This window comes from Triticum urartu, chromosome 2A (assembly GCF_056163025.1).
Source record: "Triticum urartu cultivar PI428250 chromosome 2A, HENAU_Tu73, whole genome shotgun sequence".
Taxonomy (NCBI): Eukaryota; Viridiplantae; Streptophyta; class Magnoliopsida; order Poales; family Poaceae; genus Triticum; species Triticum urartu.
The window spans coordinates 760,020,515-760,048,248 of NC_141874.1; the positions used below are offsets into that span (position 1 = coordinate 760,020,515).

Consider the following 27,734-nt stretch of genomic DNA (forward strand, 5'->3'; position numbering starts at 1 on the left):
ATATAAAATTTCATGAACAAGAGGCTCACCACAAGGTGGTGCCGGCGACGGGACGGTGTGGGCGATCGACGGTGGCTACGATGGAGATTTAGAAGGCACTAAGTAAACCACACCTACATATGCAAACTAAGTGTTATTTTTGACCTCAAATTGCATATAAATCAAATACTAGCACATATATATATATCCTCCCAAATTACTAAACTCACAAATTAATCACTATATAAAGCATTGCAAGAGCTAATCTAGCAATGAGAGATGAAAAGGACAAAGTTGCTAACCTTTGTAATCATTTGAATGGATGGGGGCCTTCAAATATTGACAAATTTTGGGCAAAATGTGTGATGAGCTTGAGAGGAAGAGGGGAAGAACAGAGAGGAGAGGGGAAAGGGGAAGAACAGAGCGAGCTCGGGTGGACGAAGGGTTTATGTAGGACGACCTTTAGTACCGGTTTGTGCCAAGAACTGGTACTAAAGGGGCTGGAGGGGCCCCATTCTGACAACATCCTGCCACCACGCTCATTAGTACCGGTTCGTGGCACGAACCGGTGCTAAAGGTTCGCCACGAACCGGTACTAATGAAAGCGGCCCGGCTAGCCGTTGGAACCGGCACTAATGTATACATTAGTGCCGGCTCAAATACAAACCGGCACTAATGTGCTTCACGTTTGACCCTTTTTCTACTAGTGACAGCACCACACAGCAACAGCACATTCATCCAATACAATAGAAGATAGCTCTCCGAATACAATTCATCATATTAGTCTCCGAATTCAAAAGACCGAACAAAGATAGAACATTACAAGTCTCGAGACCACGAGTAGCGAGTTTGTCTTCACATTACAAGTCGATATCGATCATCTAAACTACCATCACATAGAAGAGAGTTGCGGTCATCACGATGAGCATCATCGCGATGAAACTGGTCTTCATCCGGTTCCTCCAACGCTCCCTCCTCTCTCCCGCTAGATAGCAGGCGTATCTAGATTCCGCCTCCGCCCTAGTGGTGTACCCTTTGTAACTGTTACCGCTGAAACGGTGAACCTGTCTCCGACACTCCTCCCAGTCGTCGTAGACTCCGGGAACCTTACGCTTGTACACGACATACGACGGCATCTCTATGCACAAGCCAAAAAACAGACAATACATAAGCAATAAATAAGTATGCAACAAAAGGATCGGAAGAGAAAAGCAAGACATTAATAGCACAATTCATGGTCCTAGTAATAAATAGCATCGATTACATCTAAGTTGAACGACTGTCCAAACCAAAGAGACATACAATTCATTAAAGTTTAATTACCACATGAGCCAATCAATGTTTCAGAACTACACATAGCATCACTACTTTCGACTCAACTCATGGGACCGGAGCGTGGATGAAGCCGCCGTCTGTCCTGATGGTCATGAAATCGCGGGCGTTGTCAGCCTACATTTGTAGCGTTGTGTCTATCTCACTGCACAGAACATGGAATGTTAGAAGAAATAAAGAACGATCGATGGATGCATTTTTTGCTGTTTTGGCTGATGTTGTTTTGGTGCTGTTTTCGTGCCATTTAGGATGGCTTCAGTGACTTTTTGGTGCCATTTTTGATCTCTTAATATGGTTGCAGTGAGAGCAAAATATGGCTGTTATTTTTTTGTTTTGTTTCAGAAACAGGACAAACCAAAGGGCCCACGTCTCCCCTCCAGATTTTTCGAGGGCCAAAGGGCAGGACGTTTGAGTTTTTGAGGCAACTCCCCACGTCTCCCCTCCACTGGCAACTCCCCACGACTCCCCTCCACTGGCAACTCCCCACGACGCAGGGAACTCCCCTCCTATTCCATTGCCGCTCAATCTGCCTCCATCTGCCTCCCTCCTCATTCCATTGCCGCTCCATCTTCCTCCCTCTGCCTCCACCATCAAGCAACTCCCCTTTGCCTCCACCATCGCTGGCCAGGAGGGCAATGGCGGAGGAATCGTGGAGCAACTCCCCTCCGTCTGCCAAGAGAATGGCGGGGGCATCGTGGAGCAACTCCCCTCCATCTGCCAAGCATCACCAAGGTGAGGCGTCTGGCAAGGAGCCGTTGGTGGTCGACGACGACGTTCCTGTCCCCGGGTAGAAGCAGGACTACACTGTGCCGCTCATGGTTGATATCCACCTGAAGAAGGAGAAGCTGGATGTCGTATGCACCAGCAATCCAGACGAAGCCGACAAGAGGATCTGCAAGATCAGGAGGACGCTCGGCGGCATGCTTTCTCAGTCGATCGGCGTTGATGTCGAGTATACGAGGGAAGATGAACCTCCGCAAAAGGTTGCAGTTCTACAGTTATGCGTGGAGGATCTCGTCCTGGTATACCACATCACCGCGGCAACCAAATGGTAAAAACATCCAGTTTTGAAGTTTTTGAAGTTCTGACGTTTCTGTCTAATTAGTAGTTTCTGAAGTTTCTGAAGTAGATGCAATAGTTCTGTAGTTCTGAAGTAGATGTAATACTAGTTCTGAAGTTCTGAAGTTTCTGTCTAATTAGTAGTTTCTGTAGTTTCTGAAGTTTCTGAAGTAGATGCAATAGTTCTGAAGTTCTGAAGTAGATGCAATACTAGTTCTGAAGTTCTGAAGTTTCTGTCTAATTAGTAGTTTCTGAAGTTTCTCAAGTAGATGCAATAGTTCTGAAGTTTCTCAAGTAGATGCAATAGTTCTAAAGTTATGAAGTAGATGCAATACTAGTTCTGAAGTTCTGGAGTAGATGCAATACTAGTTCTGAATTTTATGTCTAATTAGTAGTTTCTGAAGTTTTTGAAGTAGATGAATTTGATGCAGGCCCAAGGAACTCCGCCCGCTCCTGCAGGAGAAGAAGCTGTACACCTTTGTTGGCTTCTCCATTGGAGGTGACAAGGAGAAGCTGAAATTGTCTGGTTTGGAGATCAACCCCGACAAGTACGTCGACATGCAGCGCAAATGGAGAGTTCCAAACAATGGAAAGAAGTGGCAGGCTTTGGCTGAGTTTGCAGCCAGCTTCATCCACCCATCGTACAAGGAAATGAAGCAGAAGATCAACAAGGAATTGGACCACAAACTATGAGGGGACAGCCCACTGCCAAACAACCTCATCGAGTATGCAGCGAAAGATGCGTACGTCACCTACGAGGCATGGAAGAAAATCGAAATCATCAAAGAAGGTTTGGAGTACTGGCGAGAGGCGGAGGATCATTGGGATGACCCCTACTACTGGGGATATTGAGTTGTTTGTGGTATTATGTGTCTCAGTTTGCAGTTATGTGGTTGAACAAGTTTGCTTTTGTAATGCCGAACAAGTTAGCTTTTGTTATGTTGAACAAGTTTGCTTTTGTAATGATGAACAAGTTTGCTTTTGTTATGTAGTTATGTGGTTGTTATGATGCTGGTGCAGAACACTTATGGTTGTGATGTGATGCAAAATCCTTCAACTTTTGGTGATCATTTAGTTCAAGTTTTGGTCAGATCATACATAATGTTGTCTAGAAGTTTTTGTGATCATTTAGTAGTTTTTTTATACAGAAGCCTTTCACTATAATTGAAAAAGCTAAAGTTCTCAGCATGAAGAATCACACAACACAGCACCTACATTATGATGATACACTATCAACTGCAGACCTGAATGCATCCAATTCGGCCTTTCCCAAGCAGTGATGGTAACTAAAAGTATAACAACTAAAAACGCAGCTCTACTGTATGTGTCCAATAGTGCCATCATAACAGAACTTTGAAAAGTCCTATATTATACAGTAGCAAGCATCACAAGTTTCAGATGGTTTTCTAGCAAGTATTTTCCAGAAAAGTGGATTGGTGGCACAAAATTGCTACACTCAGTCGATCTACCTAGCATTATCAGCATGGATACCATTGAGACGTGAACAGAAACTGGGGTACCTGCACTGTCCTGTGGTGGTTGAGGAGATGGATCCGGCCGATCCCGTTCGGGGGGCGCGGGGGCGGCGGGGGTGGAGTCACCGACGGCGTGCAGGGGCGGCGGACAGAGGGGGACGAGTGGCGGATCTGGCGATGGAGGGAGGGATGCCACAGTGCGAGGGGAATAGGTGGAGTGGGGGGAGGGTTCTAATGGCCTACTTCGGATGGGCCTAATTCGGATGGGCCGTCTCGTTGTCTGCGCCTGAGGCATGCATGCATGGGAATGGCGGCGACGTGGGTTTGCATGCGCGGGTGGCGGACGTGAACTTTATCTATCCGAAATATGTTATGATTTCTACCCGAAAACAAGCTCGCGTGCGACGCTCTCCCGTGCGACGCACGCCTCTCGCGTGATACGCGATTCCGATGCGACTGCGTGCCAAGTTTTATAGATGGAAACTTCTTTAGACACAATGCCATCTCAAAAACAACTCAGAAACAACTGTATGATTGATCATAAAACACATGCATTGTTGTTCAAAGAACTATCTCATGAATAAATTGTACCATAATTGCGAACATAGTGTGAAACAGAAATCAAAATGTTTGTTTGCAACTAAATAATCCTGGTTTGAAGCTTAAACTGGCTGAAAAACAATTGAGCCTACTCCATATTGTCTTCTGCACTGCCAAAATCAAGTAACCTCTTGCGTTGCGTCGTTGGAGATTGCGTCGGGCTTGGCGACGACCCATGTGCTTCAATCTTTTTCTCTTTAACATCAATGTAACCATACAACTTAAGTTGTTCTTGGTCTTTCTCTGCCAACTCTCTAGCAAGACCCTCCATTTCTTGGATTCTCACTTCCTGTAGAAAACCATAGGAATTGTATTAGGAAGAACTCAAAAAAGACGTAGCCATAAACTAGATGCATGTAACATGTAAAATTTGAACCTCGGAATCAATGTCATCCTCGGGAAAACAACCCGTAGTTCTATTGTACACAATGTACAGGTGACATGTCTTGCTGCCATTCAGATCAGAAAGCATTTTTTGTACATCATCTGGTCCTGCAATCAAGAACATTCCTTCTGGCAGCTTCCACGCAGACCCGGGTAAGAAGTAGTACAGTTCTGCTCCCAGTTTGCAACCAAAAGTATCTCTCATTTCACTCATAATGAGATTGTAGGTCACTTTGGCAGGTTCAAAAATTCTGACTTCTACCGGGTGTTCATCAAAGTATCCTCTCGGGACATGTGACATCTCATCATCCCTACTAACAAAAAATTCCATGACCAGCACCTAGTATCTCACATCAGAGTTAATACATTCAATGAGTAAAGGGGCAAACATAATTTTTTATGTGCATAGCAACATTGCGGCGTTGTTACCTGCTTTTGTGGAATGTATCCTTCATGTGGAGTGGATGGGGATTGTGCCATCTCAAACCTTCTCACCTTATTATGTGGAATGTATCCTTCATGTGGTGTGACTGGGGACTCTGCCATCATAGGTTTCTTATCCTGCGTATGAAACGTCGATAGTGGGTTTACACACAAGTTTTGAAAGGTCATACCATATCTTGGGTATGCATCGTTGCGAGGTACTTACAAGGGGAGAATTGATGATATGTTGTTGGGGTGGACTGATGTGGCATTGAACGGGTGACTCTATTGCAATGTCTCGAGTGAATGGCGACTGTGCCGTCTCATGATGCTTAGCCTACATACAATCGCCGACATAAGGTTGCGACAAATTGAAGATGTTTGTATCATAGAATACGTAGGTCCTTAATATATAGAATCGGTGCGAGATACTTACAGGGGGAGAATAATTGAAGACATGTTGTCGGGGTGGCCGTGAGATCGCACGGTCTTCTAACATATGTCCTTCCAAGCAGACCTTCTCCAGCATGGCCTTATAATCCATGTCCGACCGCTCCTGTAGCAGCTTACTGTCCATATCCGCACGTGCCTGCAACACATAGGCATCCATCCTGACTCGCTCTGTCTGTATAATACTGTCCACAAGCTTCCGGTCCTTCTGCAACGTTTGATGCATTTCCTTGTAGCCTAAGACAAACTTTTTTTCCATGTACTCACAGTCCCTCTTATACTTTTGTTCAATCTCAAGACGCATCTTGGCCATCTTACGGGAAAACTCCTCACGCTCCTCCTTTATCATCCTGTCCACGTATGAACGTTCTTTTTTCAGTTTCTTATCTACCTCAGCGCGATCCTTTTGCACCTTCAAGTCGATCTCCCGACGCGCTTCATGCAAAGACTTGTCGTACTCCGCACGGTTGTTATGCGCCTCTGAGACCATGGTCCCTATAGCAACACATATACCCATAGTATGAAAACTGTATCCACACCCTCATCCAACTAATTCGAAACAATACGACCATGAAAAAATATTCATAATCAGTTCGTACGATCAACTAGTACAAACTATCAATCAAAAAGCTCTTGCATGACATCCTGTACTCGAATCACACCAGAACTACTCAACTATGGCAAAAGCTGGATTTTCTAATCTCTTCAGAAATTACTTGTTGGTCGAATCAATGGAAAAAATAATCAGCACTGCAATCGAAGATGAGAGAAGCCGTGGAAGAGACCTTTTTAATCCGGCGTCGGCGTGGTCGCTTGAGAAGCAATGGCGCGATCCCGGCGATGGCTATGTGAGGAGAAACAAGGTAGATGGGGGTGGTTAGGATAGGGTAAATATGCAGTAGAATGGGAAGGTATATATCCGTGATTGTAGGGTTAATTAGTTATTTTGAAGTAATGCGCTTTGATGCAAGTTTTTTTTAACGAGCGCGATCTTTTCGGGGCTTTGAAAACATGTGCACTGACCGCGGGTCGAACCACATATCACACAAGCCCGAGCCATCGCCGTGCCCGTGCCAACCCGCCGCCCACCATTCTAACTTATTGTTCTCTAAAAAAGGAAGAGCAATAAATTCAGTCCAAGAATTTCCAGATATAATTGTCAACCCATTTTCGTTCATAATTACGAGATATGTTTGGCGCAATTAGTGGCTAACTGGGTTCTCTTTTTTTGAGGAATAGTGGCAACTTGGTTTGATACATGCCAAACGTTACGTTCAAATTAGTTGCATTATTTCGTTCATTTTTACCAAAAAAATCTATACAAAGTGTTAATTGGACAATGTGAACAATGTGGCACGAAGGTTGTCGGCCCAGCCAGTGGATGGAACGTATGGTACATGTACACGCAAGTACGATCTCTGACATGCGCATTTCGGGTCCCTGTACATGTACATGTAAACCAACCCAACATTGATCCGGTTCAGTGGATGCATGCATGCTCTATGTGGCACGAAGTATGTCGGCCGAGCCAGTCGACGGACTAGATCGATGCTACAGGAGGGACTCCATTGTAGACCAACGCTCCATCAATGTCCGGTGTGTGTGCTACGTCCACCGTAAGACAAACATAGTTCCGTCAACCCTAAAACCCTTAAACCCTAAACCCTGATAACCCTAACCCCCCCCCCCACTAAACCGTAAAAACATTCAAATTTTTGCCCCACATGGAAACCATTATGCATGCATTCTCTATGGGGTCATGGGATGCCATGAAAAAAGTTTGGGATTATACGTGCAAGTACGATCTCTGACACGCGCATTTCCGGCCTAGTATGTCAACACCCCGAAAGCACTAGCTGCTTTCCTCACCTGTATGAAACCAACCCAACATTGATCCGGTCCAGTGGATGGATGCATGCTCTATGTGGCACGAAGTTTGTCGGCCGAGCCATTCAACGGATCGGATCGATGCTACCAGAGGGAATCCATTGTAGACCAACGCTCCACCAATGTCCGGTGTGTGTGCTACGTCCACCGTAAGACAAACATAGTTCCGTCAACCCTAAAACCCTTAAACCCTAAACCCTGATAACCCTAAACCCCCCCCCCCCCCACTAAACCGTAAAAACATTCAAAATTTTGCCCAACATGGAAACCATTATGCATTCATTCTCTATGTGGTCATGGGATGCCATTAAGAAAGTTTGGGATCATTAGTACATATACATGCAAGTACGTTCTCTGACACGCGCATTTCCGGGCTTGCATGTAAACACTCAACCCTAACCCCTGATAACCCTAACCCCTGATAACCCTAAACCCCTAAACCCCTAAACCCTAATAACCCTAAACCCCTAAACCCTAAACCCCATAAACCCCACACCGAGTTCACAAGATTTTCTTATTTCTTTATATCATCTATCCAAATCTCACATAACTCACGCGGCCCACCCCTCCCTAAATCCCGCGATTACAGCTCCGCAGTACATGTTGTCATGGAACAGGGATGAAATGACTGATATTTTGAACCAGGTAATTGAATGCCTAATTTAAATTTATACTTTGTTTAGCTTGAAAGCTATGCTGACGTCAGTGTCGGTTATCCAATATAGGCAAGGATAGATATTTTCAGGTGGAAAATATGTATAGCCTTGCTGCATTCAAATTGCAATGCGCTTCGTCTCGAATCATATAAGTTCCCCATAACGGTTAGCGCTACATGAAGAATATATCATTTATTTCCTAAGTCTCATGATTAGAACTAACGCAGCACTCTCTCTTATACAGAAGGAGGTGTACGATGCCTAGAAAGCAGTTCTACCTGATGCTTCAGAAGAGGACGTACAATTAGTCAACAATCCCGATGGTTCCAACGAACCTGACACATCCAACTCCCAGAAGGATACCGGTGCACCCAACTCCCCCAAGAATGGTGCACCCAACTCCCCCAAAAGGAAGAGAGCACGTGGACGCCCGAGAAAGCTAGTCGATCTTGAGCAAGCAGCAAAAACAAAGAGTCTTAAAGAACTGAAACTTAAATTTGACAACAAGACCTTAGCCAACCAAGTGTCTTCGTTACCATCACGGTCACGCAGAGAGCATAAACCAGCACCAGCTTTATTGAGCCCATTCAAACACAAATAGGTAGCATCAATTGATACATGCTCATGCTCATGCTCTACTTCTAGCATCATTTGATACACATTTAGTTCTTATCAGAAAGTGGAAATAGGTACTTTTGGCAATCATGAGCATCCTCTACTTATTGCAATATCTAATGCATTGATACATGCTCATGCTCATGCTCTACTTTTAGCATCATTTGATACACGTTTAGTTCTTATCAGAAAGTGGAAATAGGTACTTTTGGCAATCATGAGCATCCTCTACTTATTGCAATATCTAATGCATCATCAGTACAAAGCTTGATTTGGCAATAGGTGGAATCGGCAATCATTTGCATGCTTTCATTTTGTCAAAAATTAATGCATAGTTCAGTTGTAATTGCTCATAGATATGGTAGGAACATGCTGAGTTATACACTAAACATAGTCATGCCAACCTATAACTACCATAGTCATATTATGACAGTTCCTAGCATGCATCACCGTACGACAGAATAACACAGCAACCATAACATAGACCACCGTACGATACTTGAGTTGCTAAGGCCTTGTACAATGCAAGGTGCTTAGGGGAGTTGCTTATAGAAATAAACCAGGCTTTTCTTAAGCACATGTGCTTATTTGTACAGGGTAGACGCATAACTAGGCGTCTCTCCTGTAGAAATAGGCACTGGTGCTTTAGAAATACCCTGTTTATTTTTCTAAGCACCACCCTAAGCATCTAGCATTGTACAAGGCTTAAACATGCATCACCAAAATAGTATTAACAATTAGGAACACTAAACCAGAGTAGCAGCAAACTCTTAACATAAACGGCAGATCAACCATCGCTCAGCATAGGTTCAGACACACCATAGGACATCAGTTTTACACTCCAACAACAAACAAACATACATAACATAACATGACACGGCGGTCCTAGGGCAGCAGCAGCACTCTAGCAGCACATCACTTCTCTCCCTTCTTCAATGCATGTTGTAGGGCTCATTGACTTTGACAATCTCGAGGAAGCGTGCGTAGGCAGCATGTTTAGCCAGAGTACTAGCTTTATGCTTCTTACCATGTCCATTGCCAGTGTTGAAGGCATGCTGGATCATGCCATCTATGCCGCCACCGATCACCTTGCAACAGAAAGGGCACCCAATCTTGCCAAAGAAACGGTACTTGATCTTCCCAGCAATCAGATGCCTTAGGGTGTACCGGCTCTTGCTGTGCATGCTGTAGTCCACGTCGTCGTCATCCTCCTGTGAATTAGTGAATTAGTACACATAGAAGAACTCAGCTAATCTATTATGGTACATTGACTTTAATTACAATGTTTTGAAAGTACACACGTGTAACATGGCAACTATCTATTTGCTAGAAACAAGGCGTATGTGCACATACATAATTGAGCCAAAGAAACTGACATGCATAAATATGGACGGTGGAATAGTTGCATTTATAGATTAGTGCACAAGTAGTACATAATTAACACATGAAAGACTTCATGAAGTGGCTTGGTTTAATGATATTTGATACTTGTTACAGGTGTAATTCTTATTGGAATCAGAAAAATGGCTTCATTATACTCCTCCATGTTTCACACAAGGGGGGTTTGTTCTATCTACTTGAATGAAGAAACCATTATTCTTTCTGACAGCGGCAATACTGCTTCTCCAACATTGTTAGACCCTGATAAGTTTTAGAAGGAAATTGGTAAAGGAGCTATGGGGTGTCTCACTGCTCATATTGATGAGAGATGTGGCTGTGATCATCTAGATAACATACTGTGGAAAATTGGCTAGATGAAATGTTTTGATTTTTTGGTATCCAGTGGATATGTACTGTCAGCCCATAATTATTAAGGGAGCAATCACTTCCTTTGCAAAATGGAAAGCTGTATAGAATTTGCAAATGGATCATCTATGAACATGTGTGCAAACTAATCATATATGAACATGTGTGCAAATTAATTCATCTACAAACTAAAATGAATCAGGAACTGCAGCATTTTGTCACTGTCCTTGGGAAGCCAATGGAGAATCCTGCCATATATCCATTGTTTAACCCACTTTTTCATTAATGTATCCCTGCCATGAACATTTTCTTGTATTTGGGTTCATTACCCCACTTCTTTCATTAATGTATCTCTTGTGAAACTTATGCTCATCTAGTTAACAAGACAAACCCCAATGCCATGAAAAAAACCAGAGTATCTGCTGGAATCAGAATGTGAATCAGATTTAAAAATCCACATCCAACATGAAGATCTATGCTAGATCCCTACAATCCTACATACGTAGAACTAGCACGCCCAAGTGAAATTGATGCTCATCTAGTTTACAAGAAAAACCCCAATGTCATGAAAAAAAACAGAGCAAAAAACAGAGTACTACCTCAGATAGCTCGTCGATGGCATCCTCGTCGAAGTCGCTGCCCTTCCTGCTATCTAGGTCGAACTCCTTTATGGCGTTCTCCTCCATGAGCTCTTCGATTTCGTCATGCACCTTGCGCTTACGCCTTCTCATCTCCTCCTCCTCCAGATCTTCCCCGACCTTGTGCTCGCCGACGGGTGCCTCGACGGCTGCCATGGCAGCGGGAGCAGGCACAACGGTCGCTGCACCGCCAGCTTCCGCCGCTACGGCGGACTCAGCCGCTGCACCCACGGCTACAGCCACGGCAGCAGACTGCTGTGCTCCGATGGTTGCCTCCGGCTCGTCCGCCGCATCTTCACGCCCGCGCTTCATCGTCGGTTGAAGACAGGAGGAGGGAGGCGTAGGAAGGGAGGAGGGTGGTGAGGAAGGAGGAGAGGGTGGTGAGGTGGTGAGGAAGGAAGAGAGGGTGGGGAGAGGACGAGGGTTTTCTACCCGATTTGGGGAAGAAATGCACTGCTCCTGCCTCTTGGAGTTACCGAGAAGCCGCGGGTGCCGATTTGACTTGACACACCCACCCGGCCGTCCCCATTCCACGTGGGGACGTGGCGGTCATGCACGCGGTCCTGCACCTCATGCGGTTTGCCATCAATTGCTATCGGTCTCACAAGTGGGTCCCCTTGTCATCCACACAACCGAGCCACCACATGTACCACATTTTTCTTTCTCCCCGTCTCGACCACTCCACATCTTTCTTTCTCCCCTTCTCGACCAGCGCCACCGCCGTCGCTGCCATCTCTCGACGACCCCTCTCTTCGCTGCTGGTGCGCGGCCGCCGCCAACTCTGGCAAGTACGTGAGATCTCCCCTCTTCTTCCCTTCCCCAACCGCGTCTCCCTACGGAGGCGGATTTGAGCCGATTGGTTTGGACTGAAACTTAGTTTTTGGATTGGATCTTGATTTGGTTTCTATGGTTTGAGACCAAATCAATCAATTAGTTTGAGCCACCACTACCACCTACTACTGCTTCAAATCCAAGAGCCGTTGTTGCTGGCCGGAGCTCGTCGCCTCTCTCGAGCTTTGACGCCATGTCTGATCTAGATTCATGACATGCCCTCGCGTATGGCTTTGTCCACGGTTTGAACCTTTGGATTCAATCCAAAAGTTGAAAACGGTTTGGACTGGGTTGGATGACGAGCATGTATAGTTCGGTTTGGTCTGGATTCTAAATGAAAATATCTGGATTGGTTTGGTTTTGATGTGTGCTGTGGATTGGACTGGTTTTATTTTGGATGTCGAACTATTCTCAGGTTTAGATGAGACGGGCATTGCCATTGTCATTGGCATTGCTTTATTACGTAGATGATAGTAAATAGATTGATTGGCCATTGCCAGTATAGGTTATCACTATGATTTATTATATGTATGATCTTTGTATTGTACTATGTACAATTCAACTTAGAGTTCAACACGTTCTGTGTAGAATGGAGGAAGCACAATGTGGACGCTGCAACTCACGGTGCCGGACCAGCCTTTCTACTGCCACGCTGTTCGGCATCTACTTCCAGCCTTCTTTTGTTTTTGCAGCGGTAACAATTTATATGAACCTTCTGACAGTACATTCTTTTTGTTTTTTTTGCTATTTCCACTAATGTATTGTGTTTGTTATTTGTTTTTATCTTACTTAGATCGTACCATGCAATGTGAGATTGGCATTCAATGAGCTCGTCGCAGACACCGTGACCTTCGATGCTCTTGGGGGCCCATACACTATGCAAGTCGAGAAGGGGCGAAAGATAACCCAGATAGGAGGAGATGATTGGGATCGTTTCATCGCCCGCATGCGTCTTAGTGGGGGTGAATTGATCAGCTTCTCCTTCAGAAAAGATAGGCCCAGGATTTCTGTTATCTATCTAAATTTGATTACGGATAGTGAGGATGAAGTTCATGAGGAGGAAGATGGTGCTGATTCAGATGATGACGATTCTGATGATGATGAGAACCCACTTGTTGAATACCTGTATGCCCAAGGACTCAGACTAGGCGACGAGGAAATCGGCAACCTCTGGGACATGCTTCCGCTACGTGAAGACTACCTAGGGAAGCCATTCGTGACCCGCCTCACAAGGACGAATGTTAAACGGCATATCATGGTATGTTACTTAGTGTGGTAATTACATGATATACATGCTTAGTTAGTGTAGTAGTTCATATGATATGCATCTTGTAGTACTGTGATGAGAGGCCTAGTTTAGAATTCATTTAGTAAAGAATTTTATGACATGCATGTAGTGTAGTAATATGCGATGATATGCTTAGTGTACGCAGTAATCTAATGATATGCCTAATTACTGTAGTAATTTGATGCTTGGCGTATAGTGTACTGATGTGATGATATATATGCTCAGTGTTGAATCCAATGATATATGTGTCTTGAAGTGTATGCTTTGTTGATAATTGCACGTGACATGATCATATATCATGTCAACTGTTTTGCTATTTCCACTAATGTATATGATCATGTCAACTGTTTTCAAAAATTACCTAAGAGGTTACTTGATAGCTGTGGCATCGACCCGGACGAAGAAGGCATGGCTGCTGGACTACGCCTTACCAGAACGGGCTCCATCACCAGCTGTGCCTATGCAGTGGACACGGACGGTCGCACTGTCTTGAGTAGGGCAGGGTGGAAGAAGTTCCTTCGTGCCAAGAATCTTCGGGTAGGACAGGCCATCCTACTCACTGTTGCGAACACCCGTCGCCATGACTTGAGGATGATGATCACCATCCACCTCATTTAGAACTGCGGTGGGCCATGTATCAATCTGAAATGAACTTGTTATGTTAGCTCTTATTTGCGAGTACTTGTCGTGTATTACCGTACCTATATCTACTCATATCTAGGTACTATTGCTTGTGATGGATTGCAACTATTATTAACTGGTACCTAATCCTCTACTAGCTATGATTATTCCACTGTGTGATGTTTTATAGGCTGTAGTGTGACATGGTAACTGTTATATATGGTAGAGGCTTGTCACTAAGACCTTGTACAATGCAAGGTGCTTAGGGATGTGCTTCCACTGTGTGATGTTTTGTACGTGCCAGGTTGTAGTATGAAATGCCAACTGTTCTATATGGTAGTGGCTGGTCTCTAATTGGACCGACATGTTGAACTAGTATCAATGGTAGAGGCGTTTCGTTATGCGCCACATCCAACAGTTCACATAATTAATTATCCAAAGATTAAGGTATGAAACCCTTGGTCATACATAGCAACATTTCGTTCCTAAAAATTAAGGTACTTCCACATTCAAACTAACTAATACTACAAATTCGAAGGAACTACTTAATACATTAACAGCACATAGGGAAGTAGCACTGGTCCAATGGCTTGAGAAATGACGAACAAAAACTGAAAGAAGAAGGATCAGCCAGTAGCAGCACCATCAGCCTCCCAGCCTTACAACTTCAGCCAGCCTGGTGAACTCCAGGTTTTTTCCTGCAAAACACACATGTGATGTTGGAGGCAAGAAAATAAATATGCCAGGGGTCTTGTCATGGCACATCTAATCGCACGAAATGCTAGTACAAATGATGGAGAACAAAACATCCAACATGAGCAAATTCATAGGAGTTCTAGATCCATGGATACCATCAAGAAAAAATGCTCAGTTTTAATTCAGACACAAGACTAGGTGAAAACATGCATATTTCATATCAGCAACATTGATATGGCATCTTTGCAAGCTTGGGTCAGTGACTTGTCTTGTGTTTCATGGCATGACAATAATTTTAACAATAAATAGACATGAAATTGACCCAAACTCATGTACAAAGTTAGGCCATATGATGCATCGATTAATTCACACATAAATGACAAAATGCCAACTTTGTATAGAATTTGCAGTACTGAAATATTTCAGTGTGTACCGGTGTGTACTGAAACTGCAGTAGTGAAATAATTCAGTGTGCATGGGTGTGTACTGAAATTGTAGTAACGAAATATTTCAGTGCCTACCGGTGTGTACCGAAATATTTCAGTGTCTACCACTACAACATTACAAATTTTGCCTAGGGCAGTACCGAAATATTTCAATGCCTACCGGTCTGTACCGAAATATTTCAGTGTCCACCACTACAACATTACAAATTTTGCCTAGGGCAGTTCCGAAATATTTCAGTGCCTACCGGTGTGTACCGAAATATTTCAGTGTCTACCACTACAACATTACTAATTTTTCCTAGGGTTCATATGATGCCTAGGGTTCACATACATCATAATCCACCCTCCAAATCCATGTACTCAAATGTTCATGCAATTCATTGCGATTAAAATGCCATCTAGCATTCCCTCTCTGAACTATTATGATCAGTATCACCACGATGTAAGCACGAGCAGTAGAAAGATGAGGAGTGGGGAAGCTTACTCTAAACATAGCTACCGCCGCCGTTCAGACGAGGAGAGCGGCGAGGGAAGCATGGAGAACGGCGGGGAAGCGAGGTCGCGACCATTGTCCTCCTCATCTTGCGCTTCGAAGTCTCCGGTGACTCGGTTGGAGGCTGCACAATCTGCAACGGCACCTCGTGCACGGTGGGTTCCTGATCCAGTGGATGCTCTACCCTGGATCTGAACGCCCACCACCTCCGCCTGGTCCACTCGCTGGACGAATTGGCCTGCTCCATCGCCCAGAGGAGGATCTCGATCTTCTGAATCGGTTGCGCGGGCTGGGGGAAAAGCTTTGCCCTCTCCTTCTTCGTCAAATTCTTGAGAGTGGCCATTGCCGTCGAGCTCATCTGCCTTGTGTTGTCAAACCAAGAACGGATCTCCCTCAACCTGGCCAACTTGACCTGGTCGCCGCCGGCGATCTGCACGAAGTCGGTGTTCTCGCCGCCGGCCATCAGCTCGATCTGCCGTGGAAGAGGGGGTGGGGGTGGGTAGGGGGGTTGCTTGAGTGGAGCGAAGTTGCAGCAGCAAGAAGGAGGAGATGACTGCGGTGGACATGGAGGAGAGGGAGGAGATGGCCGCCGATGAGTAATTATGGAATGTGTAGCACCATGGCGGCGGTTATTCATTCGACGAGAGGGGCGGCGCGTGCAAATTTTCCTAGGACTAAACTGCCCCTAAATTAAAACGCGTCCCCACCTTGTCACGAGTACCGGCCCCACTCGTTTTAATACTTTCGCGTACTTTCATCGGAGTACTACCCAGTACTTCGTATTTGTCTGCCGTTAGATGGACATCAACGAACGGTTCTAAAAAAGCCCGACCACTCTAAAACTTGTAATATATAATAGTAGCTATTCAACCTATACGCAGCCGACTCGGCCACAACTACAAGTCCATGCCGGACTCGATTTCCTAATCGTGATTATCTCTAACAGAGAATTGGGCTACAATAATTGGGCTACATGAGCAGACCCTCGATCTGCTCTTGGACGAGGCACACAAATTGGCCTACCTGATCCAAGTCTTTGAGGAAAGAATTCAGTGTCACCATCCCCTTGGAGAAGACTCAGCTAGATTCACGTTCCTTGTCTCAAAAAAAAAAAAAAGAAGCTAGATTCACGTAACCAGTGTCCTTTTTTTTTGTAAAAACGAAAGAGTTCGTCACTCATTCAAATATACTACTCCCTCCGTCCCTAAAACCGGAGGGGAATTTGAGGATTTGCCACGCCTTTAATTATATTTTGAGAATTTGCCCCCGTTTACCCTGTAACTGAGGATTTACCACACATTTGCTGTAATCTTGAGGATTTGCCCTCTGTACACGGTTTGGATCATTTGGCAGATTATAGTATAAATTATGTGATCAAAATGCCCCTGGTCCAAATCAGGATGATTAATCCCAATTGGACATGTACCTTATCTCTTCTTCCTTTTGCCTGTACTCTGTTCGTCTGGATGGCCGCCCTGCAACCTCGCCGTACGTCGTGCGATCTCGCAGCGGCTATACCGGCAAGGGCGTCCTCCCCTGAGCTGCTGCTGTGTGGTGTTGTGCCTCCTTGAGCTTGCGACGCCCTCACTGTGCGCAACCTTCCACGAGCTGCCGCTGCATGCTGCTGTGCGTCCGTGAGATGCAGCGAGGTCTCGCTGTGTGGAACCTTCCCCGAGCTGCTGCTTCCTCCTGCTGACCCTCGCCGAGCTTGCTGCTGCCGCAATGGGCTCTGCCTTCCCCGAGCTGCTGCACAGGTTCGTGCTCTCCCAAATCTAAGGAACTTCAGACTTGTGGTTCTGTGTACTTTCTGAAGTTGTGAGCTTCAGATTTGTCATTCTGGGTACTTCTTAATATTCTAATTTCTGCTCCGCCAAATGATCTCAAATTCTCCCAAAAATTCACGGTTTTCAGTAATTGTTTCAATGTTTCCTGCATAATTTCAATTTTAGGCCAAATTTGACCCAAAAATAGGCTGGAAATGATCTGTTTTTAAGTTTATCTATTTCTGTTTGGCCAAGTGAGCTCAAATTTTCCCAGAATGCTCAATTTAAAACTCTTTATTTTCTGGAATTGTTTCAACCTTTTCTGGGTAGTTTGATTTTTTGGCCAAAAAATTTGTGCATCATCAGGCTACCACTTGGACAGCATTTCTTCACAAATCATGGCAAGTGCAAACATTTGGTTACAATAATAGATAGTCTGACTCTGACATCCATACATAAGAATCAACAAACATAGTTCGACACAAAAGGACACGACATAGCATGTTCAGCCCCCAAAAATGACATGGCATAGCATCTAGTTCACCACATAAGCACGTCACGATCTACGTTCTTTTTCTCTTAGGGGTCAACTTTCTCGCACGCGAGGTTGAAGGCATCTCTGTTGGCTCTGATGATTCATCATCTAAGGCCATAGCCAGCATCCTATAAAGAGTGGAATAGTAAACATGAGAGATCAACTTTGGACTGCAATGAAATAATCATTTTACTGTATATTACCTTCTTGTCACTGGCCTAGGACTATCATGGAGACTGGCAGGAATAGTAAGCATTTGCCTATTGGGTGTGCCAAGAGGAGCACCACCAATTTGCCTGTTGGGTGTGCCAATAGGAGCACCACCAATTTGAGGTCCTGGCTCATCATCTTCAGCAGGATATGTTCTTGCTCTCTGTTTTCTCTTCCTGCAACATGATACAAAATGCATATAACTGGAAACAATTCATAACATGATATAGTTCTTTACATCCTATGGTAGGATCATTCTGGAGTATACTCATTGCCTTGGCTTCAACCCAACCTTGTGTTGCCATGGTGGTTTTTACTCTGCTACTCGAAGAACACTTGTGTTTCTTACTCATCTTAGTGACCTGCATCCATACAAAACAAATGGCCTATGAGAAATAGTACTGCATTCAATAAAAGAAAATTAATCACTACCTCCGATCCATATTACTCATACTTAAGTTGCAACAAGTAATATGAATTGGAGTACTAGAAACAAAAGTTATTGTTAGCAAGAAAGTTCTTAGTACCCTTATTGTTTTCGCATCAGCCCTTAAACGAGCAGTTATTCTCCATGGACACTTGATGCCTCTGCATAGTCCAAGATATCTTTTTTTGTCTGTTTTATATCCCCATATGTCAATTTCATTGTTAATGGCATATTGTTTTATTGCCATCCTGAACTCTTCCATTGAAGGAAACAAGGCACCTACATACATACGAGGGTTCTCTTTGTCATATGCAATCTCCTCCTCTTGAGCTATCTTGTCATCAACAGGAATAGCAGCCTCAGTTAATAGTTGTTGGTCCTCCTCATCAGTGAGATACGCATCTTCACTAGGTGGCGAAGAAGGTGCTTCATGTGTCTCATCCTCCTCGATACCTAGAAAATCACACATATTCTCCTCTGTAACTGGAACATCCACTTCATCTTCATTTGGAGGAGCAATCTCAATTAGGCTCCAATCAATTGGTGGTTCTATGTCCAACACCACCGAAGACCCGCATTGCTCATTGCTTTCAGCAATGTCAGAAATTGATGGCATATTGGGTTGAACAACATCACATGTTGCAAAGTTAATATCATTGTCAACAAAAGCACTTGTTTGACTCGCCATTGATTGAACAACCTCAAGTGCTTCCTCATTCGCATTGTCCACAACCACAGATGATGTAGCACTGCATAGTACATCATCCATAGCTGATTTTAGGATTTTAGGTGCCTTCTCAACAGGTGCCTTCTTAGGTTTCTTAGCAGCTGGTTCCTTAGTAGGCTTGTTAGCTCTCTTCGCGGCAGATTTCTTAGCAGGTTTTGTATGCACCTCAACTAGCATCTTCACCTTTTCTTCCTCTCCCCACATATGGTCAAGCAAATGGCTTCTCAATTGCTTGGTGCTAAACAGTCTGCATTCCTCATCAGAATCCTTATCATAGCCAAACAGATGCACCTCCTGCCATGGGCCCCATGGTATGTATTGGCTCAAGTCGTATGCAAATTTGTTTAAAGTGAGCCCCTTCCATCTAATCTGCATTTCAATATCCTGCCGCTCCATTTGTTCCTCGGCGCCATCAGCAAGCATGGCCCGATATGGAAGAACTCTAACTTTAATGTTAACATGAACAGGCTGCTTCACCCTACAGTGAAATATTCGAAGTTTACGGTTAGGTTGTTCATTGACGGAAATGCGGATATAGTATCATTCTCACCTTTGTGTCTTCAGAGCAATATCCTCAGCACCCATATTAGGGCCATCATCCATAGCATCCATCCTCCACAGATCAACCGTACATGCATGCTCTGCAACAAACTTGTTATTCTCTTTACATGTTTATTCAACAGGTGCCTAATGGCTTTTATTTTATCTTCAGGTTTCTTAACATTAACAATCAAGTGGAAACTAATGGCAGGACTCTGAATTTGCAAAAAATCTGGAGATGATTTTTTTGGAGTTTGTTGATCAACTATGTTTTAGGGATAAATCTGGGAGTTGGTTCAGACTCATACTAAGGCAAAAGGTGGACGTATTGACATGTTGCACTAGAGGAACAACGACTTTGGGGGAGCAGGTGACGGTCGAAGGAATGGCATATAGTGGCACATCTTACCAGGTTGCAGCCGCCGGCGCCGCCGCCGCTGCCGTCGTCGCCGCCGCTGCCATCGTGGTGGAGATCGAGGTCGCCTTCGCCGCACCCACCCAAATCGTATCAGACGAGCGTGATATCTAGGACAGAACGATCGGGGTTGGCTGCCTCTCGCGTAGATCAACACGAGGGCTTGTTGGTCATTTTGCTGTGGCCCGTCTCGTCGGGGGCAAATCCTCAAGATTACAGCAAATGCGTGGCAAATCCTCAGTTTCAGGGTAAACGGGGGCAAATCCTCAAAGTGTAATTAAAGGCGTGGCAAATCCTCAAATTCCCCAAAACCGGAGGGGCTTTGCGGGCGTTTGAATCACTACCACGCATGCCTGTAACACCTCGGTCTCACCCGCCCTAAGCGGTTGTGGCGGATTCATTTCGCCCAGCGCAACTCAAAATTGGACGTGACTTCACGGTATTAATGCCGGCCAGATCTACGCGACCGGACAAGCAGGTGGGATGCTTCAATGCAGATGGGAGAATCCTACTCCGGCCACTATGCTGCATTGAAGTCGGCTTCCCGTAGCTTCTTGGACTTTCGCCTGGCATGATCGCTCATATTTAAGCCATGCCCTGAAGCCATCCACCCACACGTCCACTCGAAGCCGCCGCTCAGTATCTCTGAAGTCCTCCTGCTCTTCCCTTCCACACCATGCCCAAGTCGTGCTTCTCCGTGCCGGCAGGCAGCGACGGCTCTTGATCTTGTGCCGCCGCCCAGGGCCTTCGGGCTCCATGGCCACCGGATCCTCTGACAAAGACAAGATCGTCAACTCCCCCTGCGACGAGGACAAGGCGCCGCCCCGGCCACAGACGATGAGTTCCTTGGTCAGATCGAGCGGCTGACGGAGCAGTCGCTCCGAAAACGTGATGCGGCGCCCCTTGCCGTCGTGTGCCATCATGAAGGAGGTGTTGCACTCCTTGCCGCGCTACCGCGTCAAGCAGGAGCCAGCGTCATCTCTCCACCGCGTTCAGGTCGAGCCGGCATTGCCTCTCTCCCCTCTCCCTCCCACATGAAACCATGGCGTCCAAATTGGGCGCCGTGTGAAGGAAGAGCTGGCGTCGCGGTCACGCCGCAGTGGACAAAAGCAGGTCGTCAAAGAGGAGCTGCTGTCCGCGATCACATAGGCACGCGGGCGCATTCTCCACTACCTTGATGCCGCGGCAGCGGCAGTGGTTCCTGGTCATTGCGACCCATTTTTTCGGCAGAAGCGAGGTAGGCGCGCCACTCCGCATTCGCCAAGTCGGACAAGACACCAGCCTGGGTCCACAATGACCCCGACCTGGTTGCCTAGGCTCTCGACCAGTTCGTCACCACAGCAGAGACGGCCGCGCGGCGCCACCACCACCTCGACGTGGAGCGGTGGAGGTCACCAAGATTGGCGAGAAATGGTCGCCACACGACACCTTCGTCAATGATGGCAGGATCAAGGTCGCCGTGATGGCACCACGGTCTGGCTGTGCAACTGCAAGCATAGGAAGCAGAAGGAGGGAAAGGTAAAGGCGTGGACAGCAGCAGGAAACATTCACTACTTCTCACGTCGTAAGGTGTTTCACAAAAGGGCACCACTAGGCGCCGGTCAGCCTCCAGCCGCTCGATTAGCTGCGTCCCACCGTTGGATTTGGATCCCCTCGTGTCGTCTTCTTCCTTCCTCCTCATCTTCTTTAATCCCCCGCGCCGGCGGCCGTCGGCCACGTACGACGCCGCGCTCGCCAGCCACCTCGGCGCCGCCTTGCTCGTCCTCGGCCCCGTCCTTGCCCGGTCACTTGGCGTTGTCGCCGTCGGCCGCCATCACCGCTGCATCTCCTCACCATCCCCTGCTCTTTCTACTCCTCACCACCGCATCTCCTCCTGTCCCGAACACCGCTGTCCTCGCCATCAATCTCCCTTCTCGTTTGACCCCCGGCAGCACCCACCATTGACGGGTCCGAGGTCAGCCATGGCTGCCTGCAGCCCCATCCATTGACAGTGGTAGCTCCGCCATCGTCAATTCTTGCCGTTGTAGCAAAAAATCTCATCGGATGTAACTTTTACGATCGCCGGTGCCAGCAAAAAATAGCGCTGGTTCCAGCAAATCATATAAACAGTAGTAGCAAAATTGCAAAAATTGTGTTCTATTTCAGCAAACCAGAAACTCTGATGGTAGCAAAAAATGAAGCTGGTTCCAGCAAAACCATGATTTTAAATAGCCCGCTATAGCTCCACTAACTTTGAGCAAAGAGTCTTTTGTTCAAATACTTGAACAAACATTTTAAATACCTTGGCTATAACACGCTATAGCATTTAGAATAGGTCCGTCGCTAAGAGGCTTAGCGCGCTATTTAAAACTTTGAGCAAAACAGAACGCTATTTAAAACTTTGAGCAAAACAGAACGCCGGTGGAAGCAAAAATTACAAAATTTACCTTGGCTCCAAATTTCAAACAAACCCAAAACACCGGTGGTAGCAAATAATGATGATGGTTCCAGCAAACTAAAATATGGTGGTAGCAAAAGAGAAAATTGGATTGTTGGTTGCATCAAACCAAACCGTCGGTAGTAGCACAATTGAGTGCTGGTCCCAACATCTCGCAACGCGGTTGTACCACTCGTCGTCGTGTAGCCGCTCACCGTCGCGTGCCCCTTGTAGCTCCTTCGTCCGCTGCCTGTAGCTCCTCCGGCCGTCGGTTGCAGCTCCCGGCGTTGCCGGTTGCAGATCCTCCGTCCTCCGGCTGCTGCTTCCGACGTGGCCAGTTGCAGCTCCCAGCGTGGGCGGTGGAGCTGCTCCACCGTCCGCCGTCTGTGGTCGATCCCTGGGAGAGAGGGGTCATGGGGAGGGAGGAAGTGGAGGCTGACTCATGGAGCTACGAGGAAAAAATAGGGAATAGGCTTGTTGGAGAGGGGGAAAGAGTAGCAAGGGGGATTCGTCGGAGTGGTGGGCTCGCCGGAGCTAGGATACGGCGGCGCAAGCGAGAGGGAAGGAGGCGAGGCGGGCGAGGCACGAGCGAGATGACGAGACCTGTGTGGATGGGTGGTGCTGGGGATAAGAACGTGATGTGGTGCGTGTGGGATAATGGATGGGGACACGTGGTGTGCGTGCGGCTGTTACGCGTGTGCACGAGAAGAGCGGCCGGCCTGCCGGCTCCAAACGTTTTCCTTCACAAAAGCCCACGAAACACACAACTAAGGGCATGTACAATGGTGCTATCTTAGGAGTGCCACGTAGGATAAATGATGAGGTGGAGGAGAGAGAACTCGTAAGAAAAGGCTTATCTTCTCTTATTTAAGATAAGACAAGAGATGATCTCTTAGCACAATTTGTCTCATCATGTTTTAAGGAATTGCTAGTTATTGAAGATAAGGCTAAGATATAACCCATTGTAGACATACTTTTTTGTCATCTTTAAATTATATGCAAGACTTAAGATAAGATTGTCTTATCAACCATTGTACATGCCCTAAGCACCGATGAGTCCGTGCATTTTTTCATGCAGAGGCATCCACTCAAAAAGGTATCTTCCCTCCTCACGTCGTAAGGTGTTTCAGATTCCATCTAAAAAAAAAGGTGTTTCAGATTAAGAATGCAAATGGCAGATGTCATGGATTGAGATTAATAAGTTCAATCGAGTGTAAGATTAGTGCTCGTTTCTTTGACAAAGTAAAATAAGGCGAAAGAGCAGTACATGTGATCAGTTACTTGGTGGGACACATCACGTCAAACAATGATGAAGCATAAGAGCATGGATGGGCCTAGCAGGTAATTCCAAGAAGAAGCACCTCCCTCCCACGATCTCTGCCTTCTCTAAAAACCACCTGTAGTGCACCTCACCGCATCAACCAAGACAGAGACACAATGCAATGGACGAGTTAACACATAACACCACGTACATAATAATGAGGAATATGTTCTCTTGGACTGGATGATATAGTATCACCTCAGATTTGCACATGTGCGTCCGGTTCAGTGGAAGGAGATAAATTCCCAGGTCCCTAACGTATGGCAGCACCAGCACTGCCGCTGTGAACGCGGAGAGCCCTTCATAGCCTCTTCTCATGCCGAAACAGCTGCGGCGCCGACCACTACCACCAGCGTGCTGCCCTCCCTGGAGCCTGCCCGCGCAAGAGCAATTCTCAGTAGCAGCCACAGCTTGGCTGCTGCGCCTCCACCTGCAAGCTCCGGGACGTAAACCCCCACTGCACCGGAGGAGCCCTCGAGCGCTGCCATATCAGTGGGGACGGGCAAGCCGTGCAAGTGTTGCGTGTTGCTAACTGAGAGGCACATGAAGTAACTTGTGGCACTCATCAGTCAGCGCACAAGATGAAGTCGTTATTGTAGCCTAATAAATTTTATTGGTCAACATTGATTAATAAATGATTCAACTATTATAAAGGATGTGAAGCTTGTCAAAATGTGGTGATATTCAATTAGCTCATGCTACTATGCTAGTACATCATATCATCAAGCTTGTAGTTCAAGGCTGAGGATTGGATTTCATTGGTCAGATTCATTTCCTTTTCTACAAAAACGAATCATTTTGTGGTACGGGATCTCCAACGCCGACCCTCAAACCGCCCGTATCCGTCCGGACCCCGGAAGCCATTTAATGCGGTCCTGTATCGGTTCGCTGTGCTGTCTGGACAATGATTTTCCAGCAAACCGGAACCAAACGTGGGGAGTTTTGCGGGAGTCCAGACATGAGAAACATCGGACTTTGACCCCCCGCCCCCACCCTCGGCTCACCCAAAAGGAAGGCGGAGCCCGGGATTTTTGTAGCAACCCGCACTATTTTCACGCCAAAGTTCCCCACTCTCTTCTTATATTTCGGTGACAAGCTGCTAGAAACATTTTATTAACTCTAAACTTTATAATTTGCATATACATGTTAAAACCGCTATGAGGATATTATTGAAACTAGACGTTTTAGAGAACTCTACAAAGATATTTAATGATGCACACAAACATATATAACATGATATATTCATGAGAATACAACAAATTAATTCATCATGGCATGACATTTTTTATTTTCTTATTTTCTTACATATATGGTTAATGTGTTTTGAATATCTCTGCGAGACATTATCTCGGTAATGTGTTTTGAATATCTCTTGTGACAAAAAACTAATTTATTTTCTGTTACAAAGATGGTTGAAATTAAGCAAAGAGCATACAAATTTTCAAGGACCGACATTACAATTGCGTTAACATTATCATCTCGTTGATTATTACAAATAAATTCATTAAAAATGTAATCTATAATTAAGATTCAGTAAAAAAATAGTTATAAATAAATGTAAAAATTTACTATAAAGTTGGTTTGTAAAATTGAAATGACTAGAGAAAAGTAATTTGTAGTTTCTGATAAAAAGATATATAAATTTTTGACATTTAAATTATTTATTTTGAAATTACTTAATAAGTAGTATATGCTGCATTTAAGAAAATTATTAAAAAGTTTACATATAGTTGTCAAATAACTTATTGATTAAATTTAGAGTCAGAATCGTAAAGATCAGTCAAGAACCTATCTTTCATAATGGTGTCAAGATCTCCACACATTTCATCCTTTGAAAGGTAAATCCCATGATGTTTCGATGACTTTTGCTCGGATCAAATTGGGAATGATTATGTGCATGACCATGTTGACAAAGACCACATCTGAAGAGAATGACATGTAATTTTCACTATTGTCTAAGATTTGACAATGAATTTGTGCAAAATTTTCTTGCGCTCAAAAGGTTTTAAGAGTGTTCTTAATTGAAATGTTTTTATACTTTATCTCATCTTCAGTTTTATTTTGCAACGATTTCAAAAATGATGTGAGTAGCTAACTATGTAGTCAATTTCATTTGTACTAACTATTTGATTATTTTGTTTACCTCATAATAATTTTCTTGATTGCTTTTATTGTTACTTCAAATAAGAGAGAGGATAGCTGATACATGCACCAAAAAAGCCATGTTGATGTTATTCTATGAATATATGAACTAAATAGGTAACATAAATGGATTTTCCCCATCTCTTTATTTTTTTTCTTTCATAATCAACTGTCCTCGTGTAAGTAGAAACATTGTGAAATGTTTCGTAAAAGGAAATTGTTCCACACACGACAGAGTGTGGGCGATCCATGCATGACCAACTATCCAGTTGATGTTGCACGGCTCTGGATGAGATTCCCTGGCTGGATTTCATCTTCGTGCACCGGTTGTCCATATTTTGTCGTTTGCATAGCACTGCTATTCCTAAAACACTAAATATTTGGCACACTTTTGAACAACATTTACTTAGATGTAGACTCCCATTTTGCTATGTAGAGAAAACAATTACACATTTTGATTCATGCATAGTGCAAGTGCAGATGAACTCAATAATGATGCATATTATGCTTCCTTTTGTTGTTCCATACCACTCCCGCCATCTCAAAATAAGTGTCGTTGAGTATAAAGTCGTACTAGATCAACGATAGTTATTTTGGCACAGAGAGAGTATTAGCTAACCTTGATTTCGGGCCACTGATGTTCTTCATGTATGGTTACTCAACTTCGTAATTGGCTTAGCAAATGGCTTTTAAGCTCTTGACTGAGGATGGTGTATGAAAAAATCTCTTGTGCAATAAGTATCTTGGCTTCAAAGCTTTCTCCCATATATATTGCAAACCTGGGGACTCTCACTTATGGGAATGTCTGATAGCGTCAAATACAACACTTCTTTCACTTACTATGTTTTGCAGTTAGGAATGGCTCACAGATTCATTTCTAGGAGGACAAATGGATTGGCAACACCATGTGTTTGTAACGATATCAATACATGTATCACATTACTTCCGACGAAAGTGATACAATTTCATAAGCCATGAGCAAACCACCTCCTAATGTATGGCCATATGGGAATGTATCAGGCCTTGTGTAATGGCCTTCTCTTTTGGGTGCTCGATCGATCCAATTGACACAAGGTTAGGTTGAATATTGTTGGAGCTAACTTAGATTGGTAGTTTCTTGGTTGACTCGATGTACCGGGCATTAACCCACTCTGAGGTACCAATAGACAATAACAAAATAATTTGGATATCAAAACCACCATTGAAAATCAAAATCTTCTTGGGGTACGCTCACCAATGTGTGATCCTGATAAAGAACAACCTCACTCGATGCAATTGACTTGAAAGTAAATAGTGTTGTGTTTGTCAGAATAATGTGACAATAAAACATATTTTCTTCGATGCAGTTTTGCACGCCATTCAAGTTGCATCTAACTCGTATCCACCATGCAGTGTCATCAACATGTTTGGTCACTAGCTTGATGGTACTCCCGCAAGTTTAACATGCTCATCGGGGTGGGAATGTCAGCCTTAATTTGGTCACCATGGCTATATATAAATTATATGTTTTTAATGTTAAAAACACCTTTACATATGATCTACCAGCTAGTGTACGCATGAGCTCTATTCATGGTCTATTCTTCAACGCCAGGAAGGCCGACAATTATTTACGGCGATGT

At 44.8% G+C, this 27,734-nt stretch overlaps 3 protein-coding genes and 1 long non-coding RNA gene across 6 annotated transcripts; 3 read left to right on the plus strand and 1 right to left on the minus strand.

Annotated features, from left to right (window-relative positions):
• Nucleotides 1-2,126: 2,126 nt before the first annotated feature.
• Nucleotides 2,127-3,063, plus strand: LOC147987947 (uncharacterized). Its single transcript, XM_087542553.1, has 2 exons — nt 2,127-2,362; nt 2,802-3,063. Exons 1-2 carry the CDS (start codon nt 2,127-2,129, stop codon nt 3,061-3,063), a joined length of 498 nt encoding a protein of 165 aa, XP_087398679.1.
• Nucleotides 3,064-12,664: 9,601 nt separating this feature from the next.
• On the plus strand, nt 12,665-13,981 carry LOC147987948 (uncharacterized). The gene is made up of 3 exons (XM_087540479.1): nt 12,665-12,769; nt 12,869-13,333; nt 13,718-13,981. The coding sequence occupies exons 1-3, from the start codon at nt 12,665-12,667 to the stop codon at nt 13,979-13,981; spliced, it is 834 nt and encodes a 277-aa protein (XP_087396605.1).
• A 3,053-nt stretch (nt 13,982-17,034) lies between these two features.
• On the plus strand, nt 17,035-20,120 carry LOC125540338 (uncharacterized). The gene is made up of 2 exons (XR_007297278.2): nt 17,035-17,373; nt 19,994-20,120. It is a non-coding gene; the product is annotated as an uncharacterized LOC125540338 (long non-coding RNA).
• On the minus strand, nt 17,767-23,435 carry LOC125540337 (uncharacterized). 3 transcript variants are annotated; one of them, XM_087545528.1, is made up of 6 exons: nt 22,663-23,435; nt 19,832-19,922; nt 18,655-19,759; nt 18,420-18,489; nt 18,121-18,303; nt 17,767-18,045 (listed from the first exon to the last, which is right to left on the minus strand). In XM_087545528.1, the coding sequence occupies exons 1-5, from the start codon at nt 22,775-22,777 to the stop codon at nt 18,128-18,130; spliced, it is 1,557 nt and encodes a 518-aa protein (XP_087401654.1). In that variant the 5' UTR covers nt 22,778-23,435; the 3' UTR covers nt 17,767-18,045; nt 18,121-18,127. The 3 variants fall into 3 exon arrangements, with proteins under 3 accessions (XP_087401654.1, XP_048559905.2, XP_048559904.2); XM_048703948.2 differs by having other exon boundaries at nt 22,868-23,434; XM_048703947.2 differs by having other exon boundaries at nt 20,231-23,434.
• Nucleotides 23,436-27,734: the final 4,299 nt, after the last annotated feature.

What these genes read in the sequence shown, in the direction of transcription:
- LOC147987947 (XM_087542553.1), top strand. Translation starts at nt 2,127, where the DNA reads ATGGTTGATATCCACCTGAAGAAGGAGAAGCTGGATGTCGTATGCACC. An exon ending in ATCACCGCGGCAACCAAATG is followed by an intron (nt 2,363 to 2,801) that starts GTAAAAACATCC and finishes AATTTGATGCAG; the next exon opens with GCCCAAGGAACTCCGCCCGC.
- LOC147987948 (XM_087540479.1), top strand. Translation starts at nt 12,665, where the DNA reads ATGGAGGAAGCACAATGTGGACGCTGCAACTCACGGTGCCGGACCAGC. An exon ending in CTTCTTTTGTTTTTGCAGCG is followed by an intron (nt 12,770 to 12,868) that starts GTAACAATTTAT and finishes TATCTTACTTAG; the next exon opens with ATCGTACCATGCAATGTGAG. An exon ending in ATGTTAAACGGCATATCATG is followed by an intron (nt 13,334 to 13,717) that starts GTATGTTACTTA and finishes AACTGTTTTCAA; the next exon opens with AAATTACCTAAGAGGTTACT.
- LOC125540337 (XM_087545528.1), bottom strand. Translation starts at nt 22,777, where the DNA reads ATGCAACCAACAATCCAATTTTCTCTTTTGCTACCACCATATTTTAGT. An exon ending in ATTGCTCTGAAGACACAAAG is followed by an intron (nt 19,760 to 19,831) that starts GTGAGAATGATA and finishes ATTTCACTGTAG; the next exon opens with GGTGAAGCAGCCTGTTCATG. An exon ending in AACCACCATGGCAACACAAG is followed by an intron (nt 18,304 to 18,419) that starts GTTGGGTTGAAG and finishes ATCATGTTGCAG; the next exon opens with GAAGAGAAAACAGAGAGCAA.